General features: G+C 41.2%; 1 protein-coding gene across 1 annotated transcript in view; it reads right to left on the reverse strand.

The window, feature by feature from the left end:
- The window catches only part of LOC120795847 (latent-transforming growth factor beta-binding protein 2-like), a 78,734-nt gene extending 59,773 nt beyond the window's left edge, over positions 1-18,961 (reverse strand). Inside the window, exons 1-3 of the mRNA XM_040138053.1 lie at positions 18,134-18,961; positions 15,243-15,316; positions 4,444-4,714 (exon numbers count right to left, since the gene is read on the reverse strand). Of these exons, the coding sequence (XP_039993987.1) occupies positions 4,444-4,714; positions 15,243-15,316; positions 18,134-18,603 (815 nt within the window). The 5' untranslated portion in view covers positions 18,604-18,961. The remainder of the gene's footprint in view (positions 1-4,443; positions 4,715-15,242; positions 15,317-18,133) is intronic.
- Between the last annotated feature and the right edge of the window lie 2,187 nt (positions 18,962-21,148).

The raw sequence follows: 21,148 nt of genomic DNA on the forward strand, positions 1-21,148 counted from the left end.
CAGATGTCTCACAATTTTCACTGAAAAGGAGGCTCCTTATATGTTTTGTCCATCCCACTAAGTCTTTTATCCAAGGGTGTCACAAGGCTGTGATAAATGTGCTGGATTCATTGAGTAGGGCTATTTATGAAAAGTTTATTGTCTAAAATAACATTTCACAATGGAGGTGTGCCTGGACAGGGCTGACAACATGTCTACCATCATTAGATTTTGACAGAGAGAAATTACAGCTTTAACAAGCTAAACTTTTGGATGTGCAGATTTGTTACTGTAGATATGAACATAGATATACAGCAAGCATTACAAACGTGTGTTCAGACAGAATGTGCTGTGACTTGGGCACTAATAGTTATCAAGTCGCACGGACTTGTGCCAGCTATGGCATGGATGCATCACCACAAAATAAAAAATATTTCAATTTAAGTGAAAATTTCGCACTTATCCCTGGGCTTTGTTTCGCAACTTAAACAACAGGGCACATTTTATACATGCCTGGTTGTTCGTTGCATTATGTTAAGTGTTTGATTTACACTGGCTTTTGGGGGACAGATGGATGGTTCTGTTGTTGCAAACAGCAAACCAAAACATGTACTGTGGCTGTTAGGCTAGGCCTTTATATTGTAGCTTATATACACAATTTACTTTAAGTTGTAAGGGAAGCTTATTCTATGTTCCGTGTTCTGAAGGTGATAAATGTGTCTTAAAAAAACGGGTTATTTATCAACTTTTTGAGACACCCCCAAACTCAGACTTTTGTTGCTTCCTGGGAGCTAAAGTCTCTTTTGGAGGAGCCAAGCCCCACATGGCTACCCTGTAATTTGAACATAAATTATGTTGCTAGCTAGCTTACAGCTAATGTCTGTACGGTGAGTACAAGCTTGTTTTGGGTGAATAAACAGAGACAACACAAAAAGTCAAATTTGCACAAAAAAATCTATGAAAGTGACGCGACTCAGGGACTTGCTGGCTAGCATGCTAACTTCAGTAGAAGAAAAGAAGTTATAGAAATAGAAGCTAAACAAGAGTTAACACTGACGTTGCTTTCACTGCTGAAGACAGCTCTTGGCAAGTAAAGAAATGAACTCACACCTTTCCTCTGGACTGGTAAGTAAACAGCTGGTAATGCTAAAGTTGGCTATGTAGCAATAGCAAATATTTACATATAGCACCTTTAAACCCTAAGGAATTCTGAATTCCATTGGTATGCTATTGGGTAAGCACAGAAAATATGGCTACTGCAAACGAAGTCTATAATGATTTGATGCATTCAAATGTTGCTCAAGTCAACAATTTCAGTAATTAAAAACACCTACTATTAAAGCCTTGCCAAAGAAAAGACAGCTTCTCTAATCAAGTGTTTACGCAATGATTCTTTTGCTGGTAACCATGGAGACAACAGGAAAATGTCGGAATACTCAACATGTGGTTATTGAGTGAATAGTTTTAAACACTTTCTCTTTAACAGAGTAACCAGACTGCAAAATCTCTTTTAGTTGCTCAATGCCTCATCAAAGAAGCCTGTGTCTAGTCACACAAATTTTAAGTGCTGGCCAGCTAAAAATTGAGTTAAGTATCATCTTTACTGAGATAATGACAACCCCCTTAAAATCAACCGCAGACACTACAGTCTCCCTTTCTGTCGCCTGCTGACATGCAGAGAGTGGGGTTTCATAGCTGTGAACCAGAGCTGACTGGACAGTGAGAAGTAAGGCAGGTATGGACAGCAGAAAGTAAATTATTCTAGACTTTAAACTGGTCAGCAACTTTCCCTTGTTCAACTGAACAAACTGCTTTCTCTGATTGATTATATCTATTATCATTAGTTTTGTTCTGTCCCTCCTTGTCTGTCTCATTCCTTCCCTACACTATTTCTTGTTCTTGGCGCCACTTGACAGGCTGGGTCGGTGACAGGGTGCTCCTGACATAATAAGCCAAGCCTGCTCCAAGAAAGACATATATAGTACCTCACACCTTCTCTAGTAGGGAAAAATGAAAGGAGACTGGCTGGGTGCTGCATGTACGGCCTTTGCTCCCTCAAGTGGGGGCAAGACCAACATGATCTGGTTGAGCCTGAGCGTCTATGCTCCCCAACTCTTCTTCTTATTCCTTACTTGAGCCTTGGCACTGGTCTTGTCTCTCTATCTGACTCTCACTCCCTGTGACCTCACATTGCTCGTGCTTTCCTGGCTTTGGAAACAGTCAGTCAAACCTCAGCCTGATATATGAAACCGAGACTAGCATCCACCACTTCTCCAGGGGGAACACTGTTCCAACCCTAAAAGATCGTTCTGGGACGAGAGAATGCAGAACATTTGCAGCAGTTCGCAAGTGCTGAGCTTTAAATGTGCATTACACAAGCATTCAAATAGCTTCCTGGAAGTACCAATGAAAGAGAGTCAAGTATTCAAACAATTCTTTGACTAATGTATAAATGAATACATTTTAAAATTTTGGCATAAATTTTTACTCTGTGCTAAGATTTCAGGGAACTCTGTCAACTAGTAATTGGATTAGTCTGAGCTGTGTGCTTGGAAAATTTGCACTGCAGCAGCGGAAAATGGCTCATCTTGAACTTAACAGCACTTCTTACAAGCAGTTAGTTATCTTCAGTAGAAACATGATGGTGAAAATGGTCATAGTTTGTGACTCAAGAACACTGTCTGCTTCTTACAGTGTTGAACCTGTAGCCTTGGGTCTTTCTATTTGTCCCAGATGTGACTCAGGACGCAAAAATGTCCTGTGACTCAAGGACAAGGAAAACATATGCATAGCAACTTCGCACTCTACAGAGGTCTTGTATGGATTAGAAAAATTAATTCCATTACACCAGTAAAACTACAAAATGTCACAAGACCCAGGAGCACCATAAAAGTCAGATGTAAATGAGAATGTTTAAGTGGTTTGGTGAAGAGAAATTACCCAGATGACAAACTGGCTAAAAATTGAGTGATGACCTCAGTGCCCAAACAAATTATGGCACTTTAACCAACTGTGAGCGGATTAGAAAAGCACTGGGCCTGAGTCCAAACTGGAGCACAATTTGACAAGATAAGTCTGGACCTGTAAGCAATAATGATCCATCAAAATATTCCCGGAAACAATTACTCCCTTTCAACATTCTTGATCAAGAATAAGGTTGTAGCCATGGCAGAGTGATTAATCAAACCATAAAGTTATTTCCAACAAGATTGGAACTAAAACAGTCATATGTTCAAGCCAAAAAACTATTAAGCCTGTCTGATTAACAGTCTTTGGAGAATTTACTGAACGCATTGAAAGAGGCCTTAGTCTGAGCAATTACTAGCTGGATACATTATAGTGACAGTTATTCCAACAAATCAAAGAACAAACTGAAAGGGTCGAAGAGAAGAAAATATAATCTTCCTGCTCTATTTTCGTAACAAATAGCATGGGTTAATACCTCTGTCTGGTAAATCATGTTATATTTTCCTATATTTTTCAGATTTACGTAATACATTTTCAGGCATGGCAGTAAATGGCAGCGAAAGCTTGCTTGCTTTACTTAGTATTTTTTTTTACTTAAAGTACATTAAAGATTTAACATATGAACCCAGTCATCTGGTTTGATTTATTGCAACGATAAACACAGCCAGCATTGAATAGGAGTGTAATGAACTACTGTTTTTTCAAGAGCCTTTAAAAAATTGATCATAGGGTAGTGTGTCAATTTGTTTCTGCGAACTTGCTTGTATGACAATAACGGTAGCTAAAACTAATATCTCTCTGTGGAAAAACCCAAGATACCATATGTTCTCCACATTAAAATCAATTTTTAATATGCTCTGAAAAAGCCCAACTATCAAAATAAAGAATGAGACTCTGTGTGAAAGTCAGTCGGTAAATTAAGACTTCTACTTTTATTCAACCCCACTTTGTTGACGTATAAATAGGAATGGTTTGCAGAGAGTTATGAAACAAAAGCTGTGAAAGTGAATTAATTGCCCCATTAGTTACCTAGCTAACAAGCTTGCTAACTGACAGTTAACGCTTGCATTAGTTAACTGACAAGCCAGCTAACTCTGGCTTTTTTTCCCTCGTTAATATCTCTTAATTGAATGAATGTTATAAGCGTTATCGCTCAGATAATTTACAGTCATGAGAACAATGCCTGGGGGAGTAAACGGCACAGCATGGAGAAAATAGAAAGAAGCTCAGAGAACTATTGTAACTGACCGGTGCTAGTCAGTCAGCGCTTGCTAGTGTGTTATCCATTAGCTTGCTAACTACCACAGTTCACAAACTACCTCTACAAGTAGTCTCTCCATCGTTTCTTTCTGGTATGGCTAGGCAATAACTTCTGTTCATTTTTTTTTTTTTTGCTTATTTGTTGTTGTTTTTTTTACCCATTCTTATTTGGCATAGCTGTGGGGCTCTTTCTGGCTATAGTGTGAGGAGGTAGGGAAGCACAGTTGCATCACTTACACAGTGTGGACAGGCTGTCTGGTGGTTGCAGGTCGTGGGGTCTGGACCTTGGTGGTATCGATGACCTGCCTTTCTGAGGGCCTTCTCCATGGCTGGTCTTTCCGGAAAGGGTTGGTGCCGGGCTGAACACGCCTCAGGGCGCCTCCGTCGCGGACGTACACCTGCTCTGGAGCCACCTCCTCACATCGGGGCCCCTGGAAGCCTGAGCGACACACACAGGTATGTGGCCGGCTGCAGGAGCCACGGTTTTGGCAGGGAGGCTGGCAGTCAGCTGAAGAGAGAGCACAGATGGAGATCAAGCTTTCAGCAGGTCATGTTAGAGCATGTGCCCCCTTGTATGAAGGAGCAGTAGCAGGAAGAGCTGCTACTGCTCCTTCATGGCTTTCCCTGATCTCAACACTGGGGCTCACTTTAAATTGATTCAGTCAAGGGGCCATTAGTTTCACTTCTCGACCTTTATTGTCTCTTTTTTTTCAGCAGAGAGCCTGGAGGGGCTGTAATGTTCAATTTATCTTGAGTCTTTAACTGCCCTGTGTAGTATAAATGTATATGATTACTTACATTAAATCCTTTTCCAACTTCAAACTGAAAAAGCCTCAGCTTCAGGTTCATGGCTCAGTTTGGTGCCGCTGGCATTTCTACATGAAGTGATTTCCTAAAAATACCTTTCGTCAATTATCTAGAATCCAGTGTTTGCTTTCACTGTAACACAGGCAGCTTAAAAAGGTAATAAAAGTAAGAGGTCATAAAAAAATGAGCAAATGGGAAAAACTGCAAATAGCTGTAGAGCTGTATCTTTTATTTGAAAAACAAGCTGAATCTGAAGGGGCTTACTGTACTTAAAAGATAAATTTGTGCATAATATTTATCAATAGTCTGCAAATGCACAGTGCTGAGGTCATTTCATGGTCATGGAAAAATAATCTGTGTCACTCTACCAGCCCACCCCACACCCTCCCATCACACTCCAGATACTTGAAGTACTGAAAGACCTGTGGCATGCAATTTAAAGTAAACAAGCTCTCGATCTTGTGACACAAATGTATGTAGTAGACGGCACTTGAGGATTTATGATATTGTCCTCAAACAGTAAATCAGGCCACTGGTCTGTGGTGGCTAAAACAAACAGCGGCACTCTGTCAACAGGGCTCTGGAATGCTATTGACACAGATGCTGTGGACACTGAGAGATCGCAGGCAGGAACGCTGCCACGGCTCTTGGCAGTGAGGAGTGCTGGCAGTCCACAAGGGCCCCACTGGGTGTGAACAGCGCTCTACCTGCTGCACACTTCCTGTTATTGCGATATTTCTCACAATCCAGGGCCACCTAATGTTTCTTTAAGTCTTGGGTGAAAGCACAGTGGACCCCAAAAATGCTGTTCCTGATGAAATGAGCTCAAAACTGAGCTCAGTTAAAGAAGGAAACATGATAGCACTTTGTAAAAACTGTCACATCAGACTTTAATTTCCATAGAATTATTCCCACACAGTGAGCCAAATTAAGCTCTGTATTTTTGTTTTGCCAGATCATGATGTATGTTAATTGAAAGACCACTGCATTACGCATTGGCAGCCTGTGGTATGATGAGAAAAACCAACAAAGTGAGAATTTAGTATCAGACAATCACCACTCTCTTCTTTTTTATGGTAAAAAAAAAAATGTATTTAGACCAACTAATTCACTCAAGCATTTCATTTTAACTACCCTGAGGAAAATGTCGACCCTTTTTTGATGAAGCATACACATTTAGATAAATGTGGTTGTGGACGTGTATAACAATTTTCCATCATGGGATAAAATAGGAATTGCCAGAGCTCTGTTTGGCAAGGAGTTAAATACACCATCTCACTAAAGTACAGGCTGGCTGGGTGCCATCCCCTTGTCCGGAGTCTGTTTAACCTCAAGTTTGGGGATGAAGCAGTGGATCAAATAGGCCAAAGATTCCAGTGACATTATGCTGCAGGGGGAGAACTTGGTAATGTGTGAAACTGCATTCTTCAAATAAACCATCTGAATTAAAATGAGAAACAGAGTGGGGCAGAAAAATAACCCAATAAATGGTGCTTCATGGCTGGCTTACAGTGGGATATGTGTTCACTCGAGTAACGTGTGACCCGTTTGCAGCTGTGAGGCACAGAATTGACACCAGACAAACACGTCCCCTGCGCTGACCAGAGAGTTGGCAGGTCAGTGACTTTGGGCCTGACATGTGCCCCACATGAAGCCTCTTGCATAGCTGCGGTATACAGTGTCACTGCCTCTCTGTGTTGTCTCATAGCCCTGCCTCTGGACTGAACACATTGTCGCAGTAATTGCTGTCGTACAGATTTGTCTTTCACATCATTAAAACTAATTGCCTCGCATTCCACCCATTTCACAAATATGTGCAGCAATTATTACTTTGCGAGAGTAATAATAAAATGAGAATCCATTGGAAATAAAAGAGGAGAAATGGCAAACATTCCTGGCATTGCCACTTCAGCCTTAATTATGGCTGAGATAGACTGGCCAAGTTTTGGGAGATTGTGTCCAGATCCAGTCATCTGAAAAGAGGAGACTATTAGACTGTTGTTGGCAGCTCTGAACCTTCCAAACAAACATGCTGATCCAGACAAATCAATATGAAACAATGTGTAACAAAACACATTATTAATATGGAGACATTTGGAGATTTTCTGGGGGCTTAGCTAAAATATCTTCAACTTCATACTGAAGTGAGTTGGATGTCTTCAAATCCTCTCAAACTTCAGCTACATGAGGCTACTCATTGAGAAAGTCTAAGGGGATCTTTACTGCTCAAGTAACATCTCTAAAGAAATGCCCAACAGCTATGGTAAATGCAAATATCCATCCTTCTTCAAATAGCATTCACTCGGGGTTAAAGAAGCACTTTTCAAATAATATAAGTTATTCCTACTGTCAAAGTTCTTAGTTGGCTTTTAGGCGATCACACAGGAATTCTGTCCATATATTAAAAGCAACCAGGGGGTCCTTATTGAGTTAAGTATTGTTAATAATTTCTCTAGTGGGTTACTGTTACCTTTTATAAGCTTAGGTTTGCATGAGCGTGTATATCCAAGGAAAATTGCCATTCCTGTCCCCCCTCCATTGGACTCTCTTTTCCAACTTAGCACTCATTTCCAGTCCATTACAATCCACCAGATTCTCCTTTCCCTAGTAATACAACCCAACAAATCTTTATAGTCCTTTCAGTCAGCAAAAGGCAATTTGAGACCAATAGCTGAGATGTAGACAAATCTCCTCACTTTACATAGGTCAATAGTGCTAACAGAGGAAACCTGACATTTCTGAAAATAATATCTATAATGAAAGCATAATCGTTATAATCTTGGGAAGGACTCTCTACAGGCTGAGGACCATTATGAGATTTAGAGGCTGAGAGCTGCTCCGGAGATTAGAATTTAGTAAATATGACAAAAGGGTGGACTGAAGGCCCTTTCAAACCCTGCAAAAAGAGAGAGGAAGCTAGGAAATAAGAGTGAAAGGAAAAATGGCATTAAGTTAGGTTGGAGAAACTTACCTCTGATTGGCTGTTGCATTGTGCTCATCTCTGAATGTATTCTAGTAGATAGTAACAATTTTCATACCATATGTAGAATGTGTGTGTGCTTGTACATGCATGTAGATGCAATGCTTGTGAAGCCTTGAATGTGCAGTTTAAAATAGGTTCTAAAAATGGTTGCAACTTTGCACAAAACTGCACAATCAGAGACAACTGTAAATCTCTTGTGACGGAGTATGTGGTCTGGGAAACCTCCTGTGATGACAGCAGGAGCCTCTCTGTAGGAGTCACCACAGAACCTAACAGATCTCATGAAATAGGTCAAGTGTTTAAGATTGTGGGAGGCAGCGGGGAGAGACAAGCTTAAGAATTTGCCTCTCATCCGGACTCACTATCCACTGAAGAAGTAAGAATTGGTCTATTGAGCAGTTAATACAATTGCCTCTCAATGCTAATCATTTCAAGTGAGTGTTAATCTCTTTACAACATGTGATTTCCACATGGTTGCCAGTGTAAGTGCTATCATTTCAGGCTTGCCAAACACTAACTTTGCTGTCTACAACCAAACTGATGTTAGTGTAACTCTGCATGCTTTCATTAAAAGTTCAGAATCACACTTCTCTATCGTTCTTATCAGAGGCAGAAGGGAGGGAGCCTGACACTGTTTGACTGATCCTTTATTTTCTCTTTGTGGTAAATATTACCAGGGTAATACTTCAACAAATTAAGGTGCCTCTGTTAATGATGCACATTTTTTAAACAGACTGTGGGTTTTTCGGTCCAATACAGTAGTTGAGCTTTTTTTCTCCTCACCCACCTCAGCTCTTATGGGGGATTGTGTTAACCTACATCTGACCAATGACACTGTGTACATTACATTTAGCCATGTTATACCGTGCCTCCACTGCACCCCTCAGCTGCTAATGAGCCTCATGCTGGGGCGCTCTGTGGAGGATATCTGGATTCGGGGGACGTGCACCCACAACTTGTAAAGCTGACTCTGTGAGACGTGGTGACCAAAAATCCACAAACCCTCCTCCTGAGGGATCACATCCCAACAACTTCCATATGGTCTTAAAGCAGGAGGGTGCTATGATATATGGTTGGCTATGGGCTGCCCTAACAACACTGTGGCCTCAGTGATTGTGTGTGACTGAAGGAGAGGGTTGCTTGTTGTTAATGTTGCTCTGTAAGTCAATAAAGCCCAGTCTTGCTGTTTTTGGGCTTTCCACTGAGAGATCTGCGAGAGCATGTGTACTTTTTTGCATCATGATGCCATAAAAAAAAAGAGAGAGAGGCAAACAAGTGTTCTTAAAGAATGCTTTTGAATGCCACATTTTTGTCTATGGTAGTAATTAGAAAAACATGTGGCACAGGAGGCCAAAACTAGATTCAATTGCAACCTACAGACACAACAGCTGGAGTGGAGAAAGTTGCACTGCTGGTTTTGGGAGACAAACTGAGAGCGAGCTGTCCAGCATCTATGTTAATGAAGAGGTTTGGGACGATGGGGTGTGTATTGATTACAGGATCTGTCTAATGGGCCATAACTGTCTACAGGGCTGCCAATGGAGTGTTGTGCCCCTGAACTGTGAACTATGCAGCCCTCACAAATCCACACATACAGACAGCCAAAGAGCCCTCTGTCTGTGTTGCAGTAATTCCAACCCCAGCTCAATGGCGTCACTAGAAACACCAGCATATTAAAAACCTCCTCCTGTTCTTGTAAAACAGAGTACTCCGCTCAGGAGGCTTGGTTCTCATCAGTTTTTTTTCACCCTTTGGGAGAATAAAGTTTCTTTCTTTTTCATTTTTGTAATTCAAATGCTTCAGTGCTTCAGAATAATTGCAAATGTATGATTTAATTAGGGCGATATTACTCTTGCTCATTATAAAATTCATTTTCATCAAATAAACTGAGGAGTAAACTCTCAGCTCTGCTGCTGCCTATAACATGCTGTAGATTAAGTACTGCACACAGGATACTTGACTGATCATATCTACAGTAACTATGCTGAAAAACAAATGCATTTAGCAGTGCTATTCAGCAGGAAAGTCCAGGTGACTCAGTGGATCGTGATGCGCACTGTATCACGCGCTTGGCTCTGTCTCGGGATCCCTAGCTGCATATACTATCCCGTGAAGTGTATATTCTGTGACAAACCTTTAACAGTGCAGTTCAAACATTGGTTAAGCACAATAAATCTCTTCTGCAAATGAAAACATACTACATGTGGCTTCTTGAAGTTTAGCATGAGTGCAGAGAACAAATCTTACTGTAAGATCAGGTCCACTATATTTGAATATTCAGCTGTGTGTAACAAAAAGCAAACTGAGAAGGCTTGTATCCGTTAGGTGAAGTTGGTGAACTTGCATTTTCGGGTACTGTTTTGGAGATCAGAAAATGTTAACACATGTAGGTCCTTGATACTTTACCAGCTGCTTCACACATGTTTAAAGAAAAGAAGAGCATCAAATGCGTTTCACACACAAAATCAGGTTTAATTCTAAAGGGAAACTGTGATAAATGACTCAACGAATACTGTAAAAAAAGGTTGTTTTTATACTGCGAGTATAACTTCATTCATTAATTCACATAAAACCTACATTGTAATGGCGTTGAAGTTCCTGAGAATTGCATTTCCTCTCTTGGATTTTAAATGAGCTTTCACTAAATCCAATCAAACAATGTTATCTGTGTAGAATGACATAACAATAAAAATGTTGAACAGCTAAGTCAAGTTTTTAACATCACTTACATGGCTCTCAATGTGTTCACGCTACAGGGCTTTAATCCTGCTCAAACTACACTGGAGACATGATGGTATAAAGAATCATGCTACATTGTACATTTTTGTTTACAAAGACAGGAATAGTTGTCTTGTGATGGCAGAGGTAAACAAGAGTGAGAGAAAGACTTTCTGCTTGAGGAGTTATTTTAGGGTTGGGATGGGGCCCTGAGTGGCACAGCAGGCCAAAGAAAGCTGGAAGGCAATCAAAAAGAAACTCCTCTCCACCACGTTTCACTCTGTCAATCACCAACTGCTTAAGAGACTGAAAATAACTTTATTCCTCCATGTGAGTGATGTACCTTTCATCTGCACTCTCTAAGACAGCAACAGGTTTAAATCAAGGGCCATGTGTATGCTTTTTTGGGGGGAGTCGTGCTCTCAGAATTGGCTGTACTTGCAGCATGCTGCCATATGTAGTGCATGCTTTCCCAAAAACATTGTGATGTATAGCGTGGTGAAATGGATTCAGCTGCAGAGTCAAAAAGCTTGCACGTTAGGGAGCACTATGAGCTCAGGTAAAATGTAAAGCCAGTTTCTGCCTTTGCTGCAGGGAGTCTTTCCCCAGTCTTTCCCTGTCCCGAAGTATTATATATTGTCCCATACATTCACTCTGTGTGTGGTAGACCATGCCATTAATCCAATTACTAAAACAGCCACGTCAACTGGAGAAGCCAGGGCAACATGACATAACTCTGATGCATAGTGACCCTACCTGTGGTACGCCAACACCTAGCACTCCTTTTTAACCATGCTAGCGGGAATCTTTTTCCACCACTTTGGTCAAGAATGAAATATCTCAGCAGCCATTGAATAAAATGCTATGAAAAGTTCTACAGACATTTGTGGTCCCCAGGGGATGAATCCTAAAGACATTTCCACTAGCACCATCATGGGGTTGATATTTTTGATATTTAATGACATAACTATTGGAGGGATTTCCCTAAAGTTTGGTACAGACCTTCATGTCCCCCTCAAGATGAATTGTAATAACTTTGGCACTCCCTTAACTTTTCCTCTATTGCCACCATCTGGTCAAAATTTCAGTTTGCCAAATACTTTGGATTATGAGCAAATACATAACCCTCCAGCCTCAGCCATACTTTGTGTTTAGTGCTAAATAGCAAACATTGCCATGCTAACAAGCTAAACTAAGATAATGAACATGGTAAACATTATACCTGCTAATCATCAGCATGTCAACATTGTCATTGTGCGCATGTTAGCATGCTGATGATAGCATTTACCTCATAGCACCATTGTGTCCAGAGTAAGTACAGCCTCACAGAGCTGCTAGCACGGCTATAGACTCTTAATCTTGTTGTAAAACTAGTAGGTATAGCTACACTACTCCCACCTTACCAAGGACTCAAGTAACTCAGACTAACAGTGTGTGTCCTACCTGGTAACCTATTGAGGACTCCAATTACAGCCAGGTTTGAATGAAACCCACATTCAAGAGTGCAAAGTTAAGAGTGAAGCTTCTAACAGCAGATACAAAGGAGAAGAGAGGCATTAGAAGTTAGTATTATAAAGGTTTTTTTCCAAGAAATGTTGTGAATCAAAACAGTAATTCTACACTGATACAAGACATCTAATTGAGGGCTACTGTATTTATCATAAAACATGCCAGCAATTCAAAAGTCCATCCTAATTCCACAGCTAAGTAACTTACTATTTTGTAAACAGATTTATGTGGTCATTCCCAGTACAAACAACAGCAATAGTACAAATTTTTCTGAATCAACATGCTGTTTTCTGTTTTTGGCAATTACTGTTTAGGCAGGTGTACAAAATCCCCATGGCTAACTATTACTGGCATATTTTATAAATGATCTGTTGTTGATGTGTTTGTGTAGCATTGTTTTAAATTGGTGAGAGATTCCAAGAAAAACATTAGAAAATTTTATTTGGAAATTTGACAGTGACCTGGCGATCTGCAGTGTTGACAGTTACAGTAATGCAGCTGACAGTCTTGTCTTATAACTCAGGCAGGACTGCTGCTGGGCTGTTTCTAGGCGAGGCTGCAATAGGGCCTCCCTGTGCTCTTCATCTAAGGAACAATACTTTTGATGAACAGATGTGAATTTCAACACAGTGGGGGAATAAATATAAGTGCTGTCCCACAAACAAGATGCTCCATTCATCTCAACAGGAGCTTCGATCCTGCTTGCAAGTAAACAGATGGAAATACAGCCAAGCTCACACCTGGCCTTACTTAACCAACCAACCACAACACACACACCTTTGGTTCTTGGCCACCATGAATAAAATCAGCATTAGTTAAATAAAACCTCAGTTGTAAAAACTTATTAAGTTTTGCCTCTAATTACAGCGGTTAAATTGACTAGAAGAAAAATAAACATGACGCAGCAGTGGAAATACAATGTCCTTAATGGATCAAAGCTCACACAACACTGGCTATTTTCTGCTTTCGGAATTTGCTTTAATACACAAACAGGTTTGCTAACCATCCATCCTGAAGTCGAAAACTGAGACAGTCAGCACCAAACCTGCCAGGACATGGGCAGGACCAAGTCTTCAGAGAGCCTCCAACCAGCAGACCCAGGGAGACCCAGACGTAGACCTTTTTACAAAAACATTTCTAAAGAGATGTAGGCGCACTCCCGGGACAACTAGTGATCCAACTCCTGTAATATATTTGTTCTGAGCTCAACCCAATTGAACAAGGAGGAACTGTTAGGAAGCCATAACTCTAGACATCCAATCCAGCCTCGCGGGTGAAGCCTGCAGCTGACACTTTTAATATTAGACGTTACTTCAATCCCTTCAGCGAGAATTTCCTAGACGCAGTTCAGCTACGATATGTTTTTACTTATGTTCACAGCCGACAGGTTTGTTCCTTTTCTTTTCCCCACTATGAACATGTTTTCTCATACTGCCATCTCCTAATAAAGCAGCCAGGGTCTCAGGCGGCGACGGAATAAAGACAGCCGGAGCCTGTTTTCTTCCACGGAGGTCTTCTACGTGGGGGCTTCCAGTCCCAGCTCAAGTCTGGGGCTCTTGTGTTGGCACCCTGCCTGCCATGGGGCTTCACTCAGCTGATGATAGCATAGCCTCCAGTCAGACCTGGGTGAGGGCCAAGCTGTAAGAGGGTCCAGATGGAAGGACAGACCCTTGGCCTGCTCAGATTCACTGACTTGTTTAACATAGGCGCGTTAGAATGGACCTGTTACTTTCTGGCAGATTATAAGTATTTACTCTTTTAATTTGGGTAACTGCAGCTCCATGTTAGATGTAATTTACACCTTGGTAACTGTGCCTTTAGCTGGGACTTGGGAAAAAAATGGAAGGTGGCTTTGCACTGTGCAGGAGGGAAGGAGATCTAATGAGGAGGCTGCTGTGGCCAGTCAGCTTGTTGTGTAATCGACTGCCTGAAATGTGTGTGAAATGTGTGTGCGTGTGTGTGTGTGTGTGTGTGTGTGTGTGTGTGTGTGTCTGTGTGTGTCTGTGTGTGTGAGGAAGATTACAGAAGAAACAGAGAAAACAGTAAACAAGTCAAAAGAAGTATGTAGCTGCTAGCTAGTTAGATAGATAGATAGATAGACAGAGAATGAGAGATAGAGCTTAAGTCGCTATGTTAGTGAAGAAATGTCACTTGCCATGTGGGTTTTACTTCACTTGTAAAATTTAAAGATAACTTTTTCAAAAAACAGACAAACAAACAAAAAAAACTCCAGTTCCAACCTGTTATTTCAGTCTGCGGCCAACAATGGTGGTCATAAACGTGAAATTGACACATGACATACAATGAGTAAAGCTTGTGTAGCCATTTCTATTTTAAGCTCAGCCTCTTTATCAAGAACTGGTCTAAAAAAAAGGTTTGTTGTGATGGTCTAAATACAAGTTAAAGACAGAAACATCAATGTTATGATGAAAAGTAACAATTTTAACCCGTCTCTGTCAGTACTGAGTTTAAAGACGTGGACTAATATTATTTCACAGCCAGGGTATTCTACTGCACTTTTACTTATCTGGCTGTTAGGATATCTAATACTGCTGTGGTCAAGTAAAAGAAGGAGCAGTTCCACCCATAATTAAGGGTTTGTGTCAAAAAAAAGTCAAAGTGCTTGTAATTTCCACCTGAGGATCTTAGATGAAAAAAAAAAGGCAAACACCACATGATGAACATTGACCATGGGGGCCATAACACCCTAGGAAAACTTTCATAAAGCAATTCCACTTGACGGGATAGTTATTAGTATCCGTTTACTGCATTGTTTTCCAGTCTGTGTGCATAAGATTGTAAAGCCTCTCTGTCTGCAAAGTTTTCTATCTCAAAAAGCTCTAATATACTATACATAATGCTTGTCAGTGTTTTTGTGTGCTGTTTCTAGACTTCACAAAGATGTATGACCTTGGTTGCCAAGCAATAAAATTGTTATCTTTAGTAGCTTAATGAAAGGATATTCATGCAAATGACTTTTATTTAAAATTTACATAGGACAATTAAGTTTTTTCCTTACCTTTTATGCAGCGGTTGGTTCCTGGTGCCAAAGCCCAGCCAGAGCAGCACTGCTGACCTCCACAGACATTCGGCCTGGACAAAGGAAGACATATAGAAAAACCATTGGGAATTAAGACACTGACAGCACTGTTTCAAGTATACATTAATATATAGATCTTCTTAATAATCCATAGCGCAATAACAGTGAGTGTGGAAGGCCTCAGACCTTTGCATGACAAACACATCTGACTGCAAAGGCTGTTATAGTTTCAGATTATCCTGATGTGGCTGTCCAATTGATATGAACACCTATGAGATTACGCTATAATTGCATTTTATTTGATAAAAATTTCAGGGCAAGTCACGAAACTCTATCTGAATGTGGACCCACAAGTCCCTCACTCTGTTATGCGAGAGTCCAGAGTGAAAACAAATACAGATTTATCTGAGCCTTGAAGGGATTAGACACACGGGACATGAAAAGCACCCTGCATCTTCTATAAATCACTGAGCAAATGAGAGATGACAAGTTTTAAACAGTTATAACTGGATTCTTTGCACTCTTTAATCCTCACTTGCAGTGCAGGCCAATTTTTGCAGCAAGAAAGATGAAAAGGCACCAGACCGCAAGAGCAACTTCGGGGCAACAGTCAACACGCTGGCAAGGATCTGTGCCCCGTCATCTTTTCACAAGATATTACAGTAAGTGGATGTCTGACTCATGGTGATTTGAGAAGATAACGGGGATTGACTCATTGACCTCAGTCGGATTGCGCTCATTAGATACTGCAAGCATAACTGAGGCGTCACAGGGATAACATGCAGTTGTTTGGGCCCTCTGGCAGGCTTAGCTTTGTCATAAATCAAACACATCAGGCCAGGCCCATGCCAAAGTAATCAGTCATCACATTCAAATTCCATCATGGGATATGCTGTATGACTGTAACGGAGAACTTTATACAACATAATCAGGATCATGCCCCAGGTTAAAATATATATAACACTGTGTTCACACCTTGTTATAATTTTATATAAACCTCAACATAAGGAGATGGAGATTATTTCACCACTGAGCTATCTGAATCAGTCAAACGTCTGACAGGTGCACTGAAAACAGAAGGAGAGTCACACTGAGTCAACTTGAATGTAAAGGAGAGTTAAGTGAACCCAGCACGGCCAGTGCCGCGGGGTACACTAAATGAGTAAACTGAGTGGGAATTCCAAGAGGAAATGTGTCATGAAAGCACTTTCTCTAACAAGCAGCAGATGATTCATCTGAAGCTAATGAATCAAAGTGTTAAAATCACCGTGCAGAGCACTATAAGGTAATGTTCCCGCAGATTTATGTAATACTACTTTTATGCTTCTTTAAAACTCAAAGAACCCTATTCATTTAACATTGAAATATGTTGTTTTGGCAGTGTCAAGCAAGGCATTTGCCCCATGCTGCAATAAAGCATGTTGGATGTAATAGAACAGGCAGTTATTTTCTTTATGCACTACTTTAAATAGACAGCACCTCAATTCATCACTGCAGCTGTCTGAGTGACGGATATGTTGAGAAATGTTGTTTTTAATGTGTGATAGATCAGGGCCTGTCGGTGGTACATGGTATAACTCATTTATTCCATGGACAGAGTCAGTAAAATGCACGTATAAGTACTAGACAAGATCCCTGTCCATCACTTCTCTTGCATTTTAAGCGGTGAGTGTCACTTTTCAGGGTCCTGCACCACAAAGCCATCTTTAAGGGCTAAAGTATTAAAAGCAAGCAGGATGTATTGGCCATTAGTCACTTTCTTCTTTGTTTTAGGCTTAACATAGGTCATGTATGACTAAAGATGGCAAACCAATTGGCTTAATCCTACCATTGCTTGTAAAGCGCCCCCCCCTAAATTGGCCATATAAATAATCCATTTCCTAAGAGGCCCTGTTATGACACACAAAAGAGATATTTCATTTTTATTTCACCGTCCGCAACCCAAGGTGAGCCATTCGAATTCTCCTCTGATTGTTATGTAAACTCTCTCCCCTCCAGTGTGTATTATGCTTTGTCCCTATGGAACAAAACGGACTGGATGGATGAGGGTTCGTTTAACAAAAAGAAAAGAGCTCTAATAAAGAAATAACCAACCATCCTGTTTGGACTTTAACAGAGACAAAAAATTTTGGATTTGCAGCACTGAGAGAGGGCCATTGGAGAAACAGGTGTTTTTGATCAGTAAGCAAATTTGCAAATGTTCACCAGAAAGTGCTCCAGTTAAGCCACTACAAGACATGGCCACAGGCAGCAGCACAGAACTGGGGCACACACATTGAAGTAGTCTGCAGCCACTCTCCTATTACAATTTAAATATACTGTAATGTGTAGTAATGGGAGAAAATGGGGATAATGCAATCTTGCATGAGTCTCAAAACAGTTCAAATACAGTTCATCCATTCATATACACATTTGCTGTTCATTTCAAGCATCCACTATCGGCCCAGTAATCAGTACGTTTAACCTCAGCCATTACTCCATGTCCTGCCATGACCTCGATGACAAAATATATAGATTACAGTAATTCATATGTAGTTGGAGCGCAGCTCTTTTACCCGTAGTGGATGACAGTTTCATGCACGATATCCAACGAGCTTTGTACTGATATGGAGCAACACTTTCTTGCCATTTTTCTGTGGGTTGTTAAGTTACATCATCAACTGGTTCTCCTTACAGGAAGAACGATTCTGTTTAAGCGGGCCACCGCTACTTTATAGTAAACCACATGGACTGATGAACAGTAAAATAGGTCACACACATTTCCTCAGAAGTACTGCGCACACAGTGAACTTGAATGGCTTGAACAGCTCGGCAAAGCAAGGTGAAACATTTTTATATTAGACTGTAGAACACTTTGCTGTCACTCTTACCCAACAAGTCTCCTTGTGTTGGCAGAGCTGGGCTTGCTGTTCTGCCTGCGGTTCACTCTGGTTCTGTGCTGCTGGCTGCCTGGTTGTCTGGCGGTGCGCTGCGCGCGGTGAGGCGGCGCAGAGGCATGGTCTTCCCGGGAGACGCCTGCAGCATGAGCCGGTCCTGCCCTGGATATGTGCCTGCCATCCACCTGGGAGGATGTGCCTCTGGGCAGGCGGACCAGAGTCGTAGATTGGCTGGTACCGGGAGAAGTTTCAGCGGACGGTTTGGAGGATGCACCGTCCTCTGGTCCCCTTGGCGAGTGACCTTGACGCTTAACCCGGGACTGGTGCTGGTCCCAGACCGCCCGGTCTGCCCCTGCAAAGTCTTTCCTCCCACCTGTTGGTTCCTTGTGACTGTTGCAAACTCGCATGAGTGCAACAGTCAAAACCATTAAAAAAGCAAATCCTGCACGGTCCATTTTGGGCATGCAAAGTTTTGAAACTGGCGCGTAAAAGGGCAGATCGAATTACAGTTTATCGAGAGCCGCTAAAATATAAGCAAAGTATTAAAAAATCCGCGATTACACTACAAGAGTTCAGCAAGACGGCATCCTTTCCCAAGAATGAAAAAAGCCTGGATACCTCTTCATAATGCCCAGGTAAGACTTACAAGGGATGTCAGATCAGCTTCTAACCACAGTCCAAAAGTGAAAAACTCTAAAAGCTTTTCTCCTTCCAGTGCTGAAAAAAAAAAAGTTATTTTAAGCAAACATTATTCCATCTGTTTGGGTTTATGTTAAACAAGAAAAGGGGCGCAAAGAGAGCAGCGCGTCGGCTCCAGGGCTGCTGAGGCTGTACTCCTACTCCAAGTGAGAGAGTTTGAATCGTGCTCCCATGAATATCACCACCTCCTTGGATCTGAAGTGACCGGGAATTTTTGTAGGGATTGCATGCGCTTTGCAAGAAGAAACTCCCCCTTGTCGGCGGTGTTGTTGCTTCCACTCACTGCACCGTCCATGTGCCCACACGCACTTTCTCTGCCAAGTTACATCATGTTACTGTGCGTCTTTTCTGATTCCTTTGAACAGGACTATTAAGGTTAGTAGAAGTTATACTTGACTGGCTACCACTATATCACAAAAATTGAGAGATGTTTTTCTCAAAGACTCAACAGCACTATGGCTCGATTATTTAAGCCAATGCTGGCACAGTGTGAGGACGGTGTGATTTCAATTTACAATGCTGCAGTGCGACTGGTACAGATTACAACATATTAAACAGGCATCCTGGCAATGTGTAGGCTTACATACTCACAGCTCAAACTCAAACGGAAATCTTGGAAAACTGGTCAGGTTATGTAACAAATCCCATTCATCTCCCCCTCTCATCCATGCTGCATCATCACTTTCCCTCTCACTGTCTGGAAACAACACATTACTCTTTTTCCATAAGATCTTAAACAACCCAAAGAGAGGTGACTCCCTCCTCTCATTCAGCCCACAAAGACGTAAGCCCGGGTGTCTCTCTCATAAGTGGTCCATCCAGCATCATTACCACTCACAGGACTGCCATCCAAAACACACAGCAGCAGAGAGGAAGACTGGTAGTCTGTCCATTCTCATTCTCACCATAGCTGAGATAAACAACCCTCTGAAAAGTGAGGTTTAACCAGGAAAACTTAAAAAAAAAATTTAAAAAAAAAAGAGTCACTGTATGAACACTTTTTAAAAGACAGATTGTCCTTCCACCAGACTCTTGACCTCGTCTTTTCTGTTGGCTCGTCTAGCAAATGTAAGTGGAGACTTGGACTGAGTACCACAGCTGATTACAGCTCATCTTTCAACCCATGAGAAATCTAATTAGAGAAGGAGGCTGCATTTGTCTTGTCTTATGACTGTCCAGCAGTCTCACCCCACCCCCAGGCACGCTGCCTGCATGGTGTCAATGGCACCTCTGAAACTGATCATGGGCAGTTGACCCCAACACCCTTGAGGGTGACCAGGGCGTGCACAGACAAATCCATTAGCTGCATCTGCTCATTGACCTTTGTGAGTGAGCAGCTCAAGTTCTGCTGTACTACAGCCTGTAAGAGTCTCTTAATCAGTTTCTGTATCATTTTATAAACTCCATGTTGTACGTGCGTAGAGCAGTGGTTCCCTGTCAGATGAATTGTTATTTAATACAATTACTTACATTCAAGTGAATATTCTTGCAATAATATTTTCACACAATTTTGTCAATGTGGTCAAATTTGTATTTGTACTACTTGGATTGGCAGAAGCAGGACAACAATGTACATGTATCCATTTCTGCGACTGTCTACACTCAGTTGAGATTTTATTAGAGTACATGTAGCTAAAACTAATGCAGTCTTGGATATAAGGTTCAGTTTTTGATGAAACTATAGAGAGGTGTTGATTCATCTGCATGGTGATTTTGGAGGACGCAGCTTGTGGTGCTGTTGAGCTGTATTGCGTATGTATTGTATACTGATATATACATGCTTTCTACTATTTTGTCATTTATATCAATAAGGGTAGGCGAAATAACAGAAACACCTCTCTGTATAATGCAATACAGGTCAACAGCAGCACAAAGTGAAGCCTCCAAAATGATCTCAGACGCCTCTATAAAACAGAACAAAAACTGAAAACATTGAAACCTTCATGAAGGCAGGCCTGTGGTATTAGACTGATTCAGTTTTAACTACTGTATGTGTATAAACTGGCAACTGAGTTGCCAGCTATAACTATTTCAAATATTAATTATCCATCTCTTTGAGCTAACTATTCCAAATGTTATCCATCTCCTTAAGCTAACTATTTAAACTTTTCATCCAACACCTTTAGCTAGCCAGTTCAACTGTGTACCCATAATTTAGCTATCAAGTTTAACTATTTATCCATTACTTTTAGCTCACTGTTGCTACTGTTCAGTATTTTCAGCTAACCATTTGACCTCCCTGCTCCCTTGCTAACTAGTTTTCACGCACTCAGGCGCAATATGTGGTTAATGCTGTTACAGCTGACTTAA

This window comes from Xiphias gladius, chromosome 10, assembly GCF_016859285.1.
Source record: "Xiphias gladius isolate SHS-SW01 ecotype Sanya breed wild chromosome 10, ASM1685928v1, whole genome shotgun sequence".
In the NCBI taxonomy this organism is placed as follows: Eukaryota; Metazoa; Chordata; class Actinopteri; order Istiophoriformes; family Xiphiidae; genus Xiphias; species Xiphias gladius.